This window comes from Lissotriton helveticus, chromosome 3_1 (genome assembly GCF_964261635.1).
Source record: "Lissotriton helveticus chromosome 3_1, aLisHel1.1, whole genome shotgun sequence".
Lineage (NCBI taxonomy): Eukaryota > Metazoa > Chordata > Amphibia > Caudata > Salamandridae > Lissotriton > Lissotriton helveticus.
This window is the reverse complement of record NC_136061.1, coordinates 1,844,223,605-1,844,235,808: the sequence shown is the minus strand read 5'-3', so window position 1 is coordinate 1,844,235,808 and position 12,204 is coordinate 1,844,223,605. Positions and strand designations below refer to the sequence as shown.

Genomic DNA, 12,204 nt, shown 5'->3' with positions numbered 1-12,204 from the left:
GTACTTCTCACAACAAGATTTGATTAAAATGCAGAATATTAAAAACCCATTATGTTGTCAACCCTTTGTTCTTCAGTTGAGAAGCATTCTCGGACCCCATAGGAGATAAAATTAGAACATTAGCAAGAATCATAACATAGGCACATGCTCCAGGAGGCAAGGTCATGACTGGTGACACCAAAGTTTGATTTGAGGGCAATGAAACAACCTGGCCCTGGCATTCAGGCAGACATCAGGAAGAATATTGGTGCACAGCATTATAATTAGGGGGACACGGCCTGAATTGCCTATGCAAAGGGCACAATTAGCTTCATTAGATTAATCAGAAGTAGAAGGCAAAGCATGAGGGATTCATCTAAACGATGGTGGCTGAGACACAAGAAAAGAGGTGACATTTAGGATGCAGAAGGTGCCCAAGACCGGTTTCTGGCTATCAGCCGTCTTCCGCCAGGATAGCTTGACTCCAGTGGCGTAGTGAGCACAGGACCCACATCTAGGCATACCCTTCCTGGCTGAAGACGGCTGATAGCCAGAAACCGGTCCTAGGATGCTTGATTCCGGTCCAGGGAAGACATGGGTTGGCAGTTCGGGCTGGACTGTTCCCATGAGGCACAGGGTCAATTGCATATGGCCATGTCTGAACCGGGGTGGCTTGGTGAGCATAATAATGATGGATTAAACCCAGATCAGTGACTGGGGGTGAATGTTTTGCCATTGTGCAACATTTCATCCATCATCTTGTGTGTTTTGCTGTTCACCCTATGTGGGAAGGGTATGCCCAGACGTGGGTCCAGTGCTCACTAAGCCACTGGAGTCAAGCTATCCTGGCTGAAGACAGCTGATAGCCAGAAGCCGGTCCTAGGATGCTTGATTCCGGTCCAGAGAAGACATGGCTTGGCAGTTCGGGCTGGACTGTTCCCATGAGGCACAGGGTCAAGACTGATTTGCATATGGACATGTCTGAACAGGGGTGGCTTGGTGAGCATGACACCACTTGAGGGTTCAAGACTTTATTATTAAAAAGAGCATCTGAAGGATGTGTTCAGACGTTTTTGCCTGGTGGATTGTCTCAATGGGTGGGCATAACTGGCAGAATTCTCTCTTGCGTAATTACTCTTAATTGCCACAAATTTACTTGAGATTATCCATAATTATGTGAGAAGAGTAATCCAACGTTTAGTGCTATTTTCTTAGTGAAAAATGCAATATCATGTCCAAAATGGCCAGAGAATGCATTTTGTGCTAATAAAATAGCACTATATGCAACAGGACATGAACAGCAGTACCTACCAGTCACTCTCTCCTAATACCCTTCCCCCAACTCCTGCGGGCGGCTCCTCAGTGCTACTGCAGAGCCCTGCTTCCATGCCACAAGTCCAAAGTGAGACTGATTGGCTAAATCAATACTTGTTTTTCTTTTTGCTGATGACGAATATATCAACAAGCATATAGGTAACAAGCATTGGCAAAAATCAGCTAATGTATTTCTAAAGACAATATATAATTGATTAGACAATGCTTATTGATAGCATTCTTTGCTATTTTTCAAGAGATATCTTACTCAATGTTGCGTACTTTAAAACTCATACAAAGTAAAAATGCAGCTAAAAACATAATTCTCTTCCTGATACGTGTTGAATCATTTCATTATGTGAGATGGTATCCAAAATGAGCAGTCTTGCATTATGTCTGGCCAAGTATTTTGATAGAAAGAGCTTCTCCATAATCTGACCATCCCGTTCAGGCTATCCGGATTGCATATTGTCTCATAACATTATGGCGTTGTTTGGTATTTTGTTATGCAGTATGTATTTTATTTTCCTCATATTTACATTCCCCTTTAAATTCCATCACAGAGCAACGTATACCAGGAGCATCAGTACTCAGGCGTGTGCCTATCAAGAAGAGTAATGCAACCACAACGCTGCCACCACTGTATGAATTTGAAGCCTCGACTATCGAACAGACAAGTACAGGTGATTACAGATCGATTGTGTGTTCCCATAACCACCTCCAGTTTACACATGCTAAATGGTTCCTGGTTGTAGGCCATTAGGCCTGACTGGGCATGGAGTTCTATTACCGCCTCATCTCCTTCCTTGGCTGAGTCATCACTTAGTGCTAAAAAAGATAATATTCATAGCAAGAGTTGGCAAGGAGAGAAAAGGGACTAAAGGAGGATATTAGAATTTCTGTTCCGGAGAATTAAATATTGAGAGCAGCAAGAGATAAAATCGTCATCAAAGAAGCTGCAACACGAATACGTCTGATTGCCCTAGGAGCAATCAGATGTATTTCCCAGGAGTAAAAGAAAAGATGACGGATAAAATGGACACAGACAATGAAGCAGAAAAAAACGATACAGCATACATCACAGGAGAGCCACGTATACACACAGAGTACGCATTTTCATCCATCACAAAAAATAGGTGAAAATTGGGTGAACATCATAGATTAATGTATTCAACATTGCCTAAAACCCACAAGAAACATGTATCCAAACAACCTAAATGACAAATCAATTAAACAGGTAGACTAATCCGAAGAACAGGCCAGTAGGAGCGTTTCCAGGAAGCAGACATTTGGTCCAGCCCCGTTAGTAGACAAAAAAGTACATTCAAACCATGTAGCAGTGGCCTACTAATCCCATCAACACAGTTGTCCTCATATGTAGCAAAGTTGCATTGCCATAAGAAAACTACACAGAATCAGCAGTATCAATTGATCACCTAACTGGGATACTGTGACAACTGAGCACAAAGTAATGTCCCCTGCCTCTCCACAGGCAAAGAGACTTACTCCCTAACATCTCCCATAGCTCACTGTGTCACTGAAGATGAGGTGGGTGAAGTTGTGGGGGCTATGGCGTTCTCCTCAATTCCCCTCCGCTGAATGAAGAAGATCAGTTTGTCAGAGCCAACTTAGAATCGAGGGCTGACTTCATCCTCCTTTCACAGCTCTTGCTGTGTGCATACTAGCAACTGTCGGGGACACACAGCAGGAGCTGGGAACGAAACCGCAGCTTCACAGGTGCAAGGGGGGTGGGTGTAAAACCACTGTGTCTCATGGTCTAGAGGGGTGTAACTTTAGTTATGGTAGATGTCTTCAAGTTAATTACAGCCTATAGAGTCTGCAGCCCATTATTTACTTAGAGGCGTAAGAATATTAATGCTGAACTTAGCAACATTCTTTCTATTGATCAGGAAGCCTAAACATGGAGATCTTTTTCTGAGTTTTGATGAATTAATGAAAAGCCATAATAAATCTCTACTATGCAATGATGGTATCTCTAATTGGCCATTACAATTAGTTTTTTCATTCTGCCTAAATAGGAGGATAGTCCAATTACATTTATTGAACAGAGAATATGTCGCTTGGAAACCAGAACATCAATTACAGAATTTACCATTTCTCCCATGGAATGTTCTGGCAACATGGTATACTTGATGGAGGGATTTTAAATACCTAAATTATAGCTGTGCTTCAGGAATAAATCTATGTTTTGCTTTTAGGCTATGTTCCATTGTTGATCCAACAGTGTGTTCTCATGTATGTCTCAGCTTTGCTGTAGCAAAGGGCTCCCGTCTCATTGATCATGATAATAGTATACTAATTTGAAATCGAGTGAGAATTGGTAAGCCTATATTCCTTCAATATTTAGAATCATCAACTGTCCTTTTTCTCCACCAGCCCTGTGCTATGAATTAAAAGAATCTGTGAACTATAAACCTGGTGCAATTTCTCACCAATATATATATTCCCAAGACAGTCAAGATCAAATGTAGATTCATATAGCACGGCTCGTCACCCAGGAGGGTATCCAGGCGCTCTCCAGGGGCACAGGAAGATTGGCTGGATGTTGAGCCGATGCTGAAACTCGTACGCAGATCCTCAGCTCCTGATTCGGTAGCTCTGACTGCTGTGCCACATCCTCTCCAATTGGAATTGGAATTGAATTATAATTGGAACTTTATTAAAGCTGAGCAATGGTTTAAACAGCAAAATAATGTTGATAAGCAATATATGGGAAATCGCAGAAAGTGAACGTTTGATCCATTTACCTATTGTAGTTTCAATGAATTTCTTCATTATTAAACAAATCCTACCGCTCACAACACAATAGTGAACATAATGGATACTAGGAGTACAGATGTGTCCTTACTGATAATTCATCCTTCAAAATTTCCAAACACGTATATACCTCCCAATGTCAGATCAAGGCTATTTTCTGTGAATGCATGCTTATGTGTCTTTTTGAATGTGTGTCTTTAGTTAGGAAGTGCAGGCGCCAATTGATGATACCATCTTTATAATCCTAGGTTTTTCAAAAGAAAGTAATTCAACTAGTAAAGGGAAAGGGTCATTAGTCCTTCCAGCCTTCCATAACATTTATACTACCGGCCCAATGCCTTTTTGGTGACTAATGTCACCAGCCTGGGCGGCAGCACAGGGTTTGTTTTGTGTGTAATGGCAAAAAAACATTATTATTATATTTTAAGTATATCCTCGGGGCAGGAGCACATTTGTTCTGGTAAGATAACGTACAGCATCTGGGAACAGACTAATAACACTGACCTTGACAATTATTTTATTGTTCATGTTCATGTTGTTCATATTCCTTTTCTTTCTATCAACAGCATCCTCCTTATGCCACCCTCCACACACACTTCACCCTACATCACCTGCATGCTGATCGACACCAGATCCCTCTGCAAACACACCACCAAGGTCTAGGACCTCATCAACACTTACTTCCTGGAAACTGTCACTGAAACCTGGCTCAGCCCATCACCCTCTCCTACCATTGCCATTCCACCTGAGCACAGGATTGTGTGTGGAGATAAGCTCCACAAATCTGGGAAGAGGCCTTGCAATCATCTACAAAGACACCATCACCTGCACCTTTTAGAGTCACATCAATGAACCCCTGCTTATGTCACAGCTTGCTTGAGTTCAGCTCTAACAATAAGAGATTGTAAATTGACAGGTCTGCGGTAAGCAGTGACTGGCAGTTTTGGAAAAACCTTTTGCAATTTTTCACAAGTGCACAGTAAGGGAAATGTTTTTTGCATTATATTTCTGTAGTTGGATGCTGATGGATGATAGTCAACTTCAAATGGAGTTTTGTCACTTTTGTTTCTTTCCTGGGTAACTGTAAAAGATGTGTCAATTTATTGCTCTATGATATGCAGAGGATAGCCTTGCCTTTTAAATAAAGTAGCATGGTCCTGTAGGTGGGCCTTTAAGGTGTCCACATTGCTGCAGATGAGTCTTATTCAGAGTGCTTAGCTGTAGATGATGCAGAGTTTAGTGTGATGTGATTGACATGAAGTCCAGTTTCGACTTGACTTCATATTGCTCAGACCTCACTAATCTCAGCACCATCTACATCTAAGGGGGGTGATGTGGCACAGTGGCAAGAGATGCTGACTCTGGAGCTAGAGATCTGGATTCATGTTTCGGCATTGTTCAACATCCTGTGATTCTGGGCGAATCACTTAATCTCCCAATGCCTATGGACAGTGAATGGATACCCGCACAGGTGATAATCTGCACTATATAAACCTACAAACTTTTAACTTAAACTTTAAACTTAGAACCCAAAAGAGATGGTGTCCCCAAGGCCTCCCTCCTTAATCTCAGTAAAGACTCAAAATGGTGGTCCTGGGGTCTCAGAAGATCCTCAGGAAGGGGCATTGTGTGCCCCTCTTGTAATTTTTTCATCAGACCTGGCCCACCAGTGGGCATTTGCGAAAACAAATGAAATAGATTGCACTTAAAAGAAAAATTCTGCAACAAATACATGAGCCTTTCATTATTTTCACTGCAAATTCTTTTTTTAAAATGCTTTTTAGCCCTGGAATTGTCCATGTGGGCCCCCAGCCCCAGAGCTAGGAGGTCAGGATATTCTTACCCTGCCCCCTTTTCTTTATGTCTTCAATTGTTTCTGGGATTCAGCTGAGGCTGAGTTCTGAGATGCATACCAAGACTTTGTGGTTGAGGTGTTGGAAGAAAATCAGATTGCTGCGCGAGATCGAGTGGATTTAGGGAGGGGTCGCGTCCCTATATATACAAACTAGTTTTTATTTTAACCAATTTACACCAAAAGACAAAAAGGTTGCTACTTAACGGTTTTCGTACTAAATCACAAAAAAGTTGCTTTCTGGACCAACACCTACCTTTCTGACAAATTTGGTGCAAATCTAATCAGTGTTTCTGGCTGTAGCCACGTCTACTTTCCAATGGAAACTAAGAAGAGAAGCAAAGATTTTTACCCACCCCCTTTTTTCTCGGCCTCCGCTGGATGGATCACCCCAAATCTTTCCATGCACAACAAGACCCAACTTGACACTTTTTGGGGAACATTTTGTGAAGATATGAAAACGCCAGAGATATAGGCAAGTTAAAAAACACTTTACCAAAGGTAACTAGGTCCTAACTATAACTACCTACTGGCGACTGCCAGTAGGTTATCTATCTATCTATCTATCTATCTATCTATCTATCTATCTATCTATCTATCTATCTATCTATCTATCTATCTATCTATACACACACACACATATATATAGATAAATATAGAAAGATACATATATATATATATATATATATATATATATATATATATATAGATGTATAAATGGAGAGAGATGTATATAGATCAATATATATATATATATATATATATATATATATATATATATATATATATATATATATATATATATTCACTGAAAAAACCATAGGTTATAGACCATATATAGTTAGGAATTAGCATTTACAAAACCTTGAAAATTCACTGAAAAAACCATAGGTTATAGACCATATATAGTTAGGAATTAGCATTTAGAAAACCTTATTTTACTCACACAAAACCATTGAAATTCCATATATAGTTAGTTGCACTAACTATATATTGCGCACCCGCAATCCACTGCTGATGATGTCACATATTACATCATTCATGACATGGTCAGTGACATCACTGATGACATCACTGATGACATCTCAAATGACATCACTGATGACATCATCTAGTGTCTGTGTGTTTTTGTAAAGTTTAAATACGTTTTACATATTGAAGAATGACTGGATGTATGGAAGACTGAGTGTGTGTGTGGCTGGCTGGGAGGTGTGTGACTCTGTGCATATCAATGTGTACTTGTATCAGTGATTGTATAAGAGAGTAAGTATGTGTTAGTATATGTGTGAAAAGTATGGTGTTCTGTGTTTAACTATAGATGAGGAAATCGAAGTGTGATTGATTCTTCACAGGACTGACTAGGTGTATGAGTGCATATGATAGTGTTCTAATAATAAGTGACTGTATGTATGAGTAATTGTATGGGTGAATGAGTGAATGTGTGTGTAGACGTACGAATCAGTGAGTGCGTATGTAGTAACTGGTATTGGTGTGTCATGATGTCATCAGTGATGTCATTTGAGATGTCATCAGTGATGTCATTTCAGATGTCATTAGTGATGTCATCAGTGATGTCACTGAAGTATGGTGTTCTGTGTTTAACTGTATAGATGAAGAAATGGAAGTGTGATTGATTCTTTACAGGACTGACTTGGTGTGTGAGTAACTCCATGGATGAGTGGCAGTGTGTGACTGTCTGCATTGGTGTATGAGTGCATATGATAGTGTTGTAATAATGAGTGACTGTATGTATGAGTGATTGTATGGGTGAATGAGTGAATGTGTGTGTAGACGTAGGAATCAGTGAGTGCGTATGTAGTAACTGGTATTGGTGTGTCATGATGTCATCAGTGATGTCATTTGAGATGTCATCAGTGATGTCATCAGTGATGTCATTTGAGATGTCATCAGTGATGTCATCAGTGATGTCACTGACCATGTCATGAATGATGTAATATGTGACATCATCAGCAGTGGATTGCGGGTGCGCGATATATAGTTAGTGCAACTAACTATATATGGAATTTCAATGGTTTTGTGTGAGTAAAATAAGGTTTTCTAAATGCTAATTCCTAACTATATATGGTCTATAACCTATGGTTTTTTCAGTGAATTTTCAAGGTTTTGTAAATGCTAATTCCTAACTATATATGGTCTATATGCTCGTTTTTGGCGGCCATCTTGGAGTGGGGTGAGTGGAGTGAGGCATTTCCATCTGCTAGCGCTTGTTTGCGCATGTGCCGCCTGGGAACACCTATTTAAGGCGATTCCCTCCTGTTCTCAGCCCCTGACAAGGTAGCTGCTGCTGCGAGAGCGCTTCGCGCGTTTTTGCAGTAAAACTGCTGTTTTAAAAACGCTTATTTTTAATTTCTGCTGGCTTTGGTCATTTTGACCCTTTTTTAAATCCCCCCTTACCTGCACCATAATTCTGTGCCCCTCACCACCGTTTGGGCGGGTCTGGTCCTGGGGTGGGTGCCCTGCTCGTTTTTGGCGGCCATCTTGGAGTGGGGTGAGTGGAGTGAGGCATTTCCATCTGCTAGCGCTTGTTTGCGCATGTGCCGCCTGGGAACACCTATTTAATGCTCCTCCCCTAGCGCAGCGGGATCGCGCAGCGGGCGTGTCCTCGCGTGGCCGGAGTCGTGCCAGAGTCCTGCCCGTCTGCGCCCGTCCGCGCTCGGTTGCGCTGGTTTCGCGGTGGCCTTAACATCAGGTACATCATTAATTATGCTTACGTACACCAGGGAAAATCTCCTGGCGATTAACAATTGCCTGCCTCCTTGTGCTGGAGCCCGTGTTGACCCTTTGTGTGGCCCCCACCATTGTGCTTGTGGTGGTTGGCTACTCGAAGCACCATCTTGCTTGGGGTCCAGTATAGTGCAGCCTGCTATAAGCAGCCACGTCTCTTCGCGACATCTCACCATCTGGAATTTGAACGTAAGATCGGCGGTCAAGCATTATCAGGATATTGCTGATCTTATGGACAATGACCCCCCTGACATCTTCTGTCTGACAGAGACATGGCTGCAGGATACCGATTCTACTGTATTGAATTTGGCGCTCCCCGCGGAGTATTCCATCTACACGCTCAACCGCTCTTCGAGAGGGGGTGGAGTCGCTCTTGCAGTTAAATCTTGTTATCCTTGCGCCTGGAGAGTGCAGAACATCACGGGATGCGAGAGCGCCCTGTTCAAGGTTGCAGTTACATCGCATTTTACCATGTCAGGATTGCTTATTTATCGCCCACCTGGTAGTTCCGTGGCATTTAGGGAGGCTCTTCCTGAGGCAGTTAGTTCACTAGCAGTAGGGTCTGCCAATTTTTCTATCATTGGAGACTTGAATCTCCATTTTGACACTCTGTGTCTTTCTTCAGTGGGAGGGATGGTGGCGGATCTCGAGGCCCTTCAACTGTTCCAGCTGGTCTCGGACCCCACTCATAAGGGTGGCCACATTTTGGACCCCTTTTTTTCCAACTTAGAGGGGGCTACAGTGGCCCCCCCTCTCCCCCTGACCTGGTCAGACCACTCGCTCGTGACTATCTACTGTCCTCTTATAGAAGCCCCACTTAAGGTGCCACTGCGAGCTATGCCCAGACGTCGTTGGAGCAAACTTAAGGCGGAAGATATCCATCGCCTTCTCACTGATGATCCTCTGGGTGCAGTGGAGAACGTGGAATCTGGTTATGACCATTTCTGCGGATGGGTAACCAGAGCCCTCGACTCCCTTATCCCGATGGTTTCCAGTAAGTGTGGCCTCCGCGCCCCCAGCCCCTGGTATGATGGCAATCTGAGGGCTCTAAAAAGTGTCTGTAGACGTGCAGAGAGAGACTGGAGGAAGAGGTATGACAGCAGCAAAAAAACCCTGTATATGGCTGCGGTTAAGTCCTATCACCGCGCGGTTTGTAGAAACCGGGCGGCATATTACGCTCTGGAGTTTCGCAGCAGTGGGAATCCTGTTAAAACCATCTTTAAGGCCCTTAAAGACCTTGTGGCTAGGAAGCCTGCCGGCAATTCCATCAGCTCCAATACCCATTGTGAAGCGCTGGCGGCTTTCTTCCTGGAGAAGGTCCAGACCATCTATAGGGCCTTCCCCACCACTACACAAACCAGTACGGGGCCACCCATCCAGCAGGATCAGGTGGTGCTAGACTCTCTCCCCTGTCTCTCTTTGGAGTCCTACACGGCATTGGCTCTTCGAGTCAAGTCTGGGTCGCCGGTTGACCCGCTCAAGCCACCATTGTTCAGAGACCAGACTTTTGCTCGCCCAGTCTGCGACTTAATCAACATGTCGTTATCATCTGGCCAGGTGCCTTTGAAATGGAAGCATGCGGTAGTTATGCCCATTTTGAAAAAACCATCTCTCGACCCCTTAAAATCGGAGAACTACCGCCCGATTTCGCTTCTCCCGTGGCCAGCCAAACTCGCGGAGGTGCATGTTAACACCGCCCTCACTGATCATCTGTCGCGTGCCAACATTCTGGATGACACCCAGAATGGTTTTCGGGCCGGCCACAGTACGGAGACAGCATTGTTATTTATGGTCGAGCACCTGCGGGCAGTTCTGGATGCAGGTCAAACGGCGGTGCTTGTTTTGTTAGACCTAAGCGCCGCCTTTGACACGGTCTCCCATGAAATTCTCCTGCAGCGTCTTGAGGAGATAGGGGTGACCGGCACTGCACACCAGTGGTTTCGTTCGTTTCTCAGGGATCGTTCCTTCTGTGTGGCGTCCCCGCCCTATCAGTCCAAATGTCATCCTCTGTCTCTTGGGGTTCCGCAGGGTTCCTCGCTGAGTCCCACGTTGTTTAACATCTACGTGAGGCCGCTGGCTGAGGTGGTGAAGCTCTGTGGTATGACCATGGTGTCATACGCAGATGATACCCAGCTAGCGGTCACGATCAGCGGGGACTCTGGGGTGGATGCCCCAAGATTCAGAGAAGGACTTAGGGCGGTGGCTGGTTGGATGACGTCCAACTGTCTCCAACTTAACGCCAAAAAAACGGAGGTGATGGTCTTTGGGAAGCGGACGGACCTATGGGGAGATACCTGGTGGCCTCCTGAGCTGGGTCCCACCCCCACTCCGGTTGCGGAGATCAAAAATCTTGGTGTCTGGCTGGACCCTTCCCTCAACTTTGTTGGTCACACCAAAAGGACGGCGGCGTGCTGCTTTGGCATCTTGCGCAATCTGCGACCTGCCCTTAAATATTTTGATGCCGCAACCCGTCAACTTGTGGTACAAGCAACGGTTTGGCTCGGCTGGACTATGCCAGCTCCCTTTTTATAGGGTTAAACCAGGCCGAGCTAACCCGACTTCAAAGAGTGCAGAACGCAGCGGCCAGAGCAATCGTAGGTCTTCCTAGGTTTTGCTCGGCCGGTCCCACCTTGCGAGCCTTGCATTGGTTACCCGTTAGGCAGCGGATCCACTTTAAAGTACTGTGCATATCTTTCAAGATTCTGAAGGGCCTACCGCCTCCCTTACTGTGCCAACTTTTGTGTCCTTACATCCTGGGCCGCACTCTGCGTTCGTTGGACCAAGAACTAGCGGCAGCCCCTCGGTTCAAACTCAGTCGGGCGGGGGGTCGCTCTTTTAGGGTGCGGGCAGCCGCGCTTTGGAACGCTCTCCCCTTGAAACTCCGGACCCTTGGCGACTTGCTTTCCTTCCGCAAGGCCGCTAAAACCCTTCTGTTCTCTGAGTTATGTTAAAATCCATACCCCCATTTTTAAATAATATTTTCTGTTTTCTGTTGTGTTGTGTTCGCCACCTTGTCGGTGCGCCGGGACGCTCCTTCGCTGGAGCAGCCGTGCGCAATACAAATAGCCCTAACATAACATAACATAACATATAACCTATGGTTTTTTCAGTGAATTTCATTGGTTTTTTAACAGCTAATATCTGTAGCTGTAAAATGTATTCTTCTTTAAATCCAAAAATATATTTTATATGTTTATTAATAACTTTTTTTTTTAATATTTTTTTTTCTTCGTTCCCGCTTCGCGAATCGGGAAGCTTCCCGTTAGCTGACCTTGATGCCGCGAAATAGACCGCGAGCCGGTAAACGTTTCTTTACCGCAACTGCCGCGTTAGAAAACAACATCGTGACGCCTCCCGTCCGCATGACGTTTCGCGTTGTCGCGTGATACGTCATATGACGTGCTACGTTAGCGAACTGGTACGCTTACCGAGGCGCAAAGCGCAGGTTTCTGGAAGCAAACCGGGAGGCCCTGCAAAGCGCGTAACGTAAACACAGCAGGTCATGTGACTTGGTAATAACACTTTTCATTGGTTCA

General features: G+C 44.3%; 1 protein-coding gene across 1 annotated transcript in view; it reads left to right on the top strand.

The window, feature by feature from the left end:
* The window catches only part of LOC144823889 (mucin-5B-like), a 1,747,676-nt gene that overhangs the window by 1,645,773 nt on the left and 89,699 nt on the right, over window positions 1-12,204 (top strand). Inside the window, exon 32 of the mRNA XM_078682783.1 lies at window positions 1,857-1,976. Coding sequence (XP_078538909.1) covers window positions 1,857-1,976 — 120 coding nt within the window. The remainder of the gene's footprint in view (window positions 1-1,856; window positions 1,977-12,204) is intronic.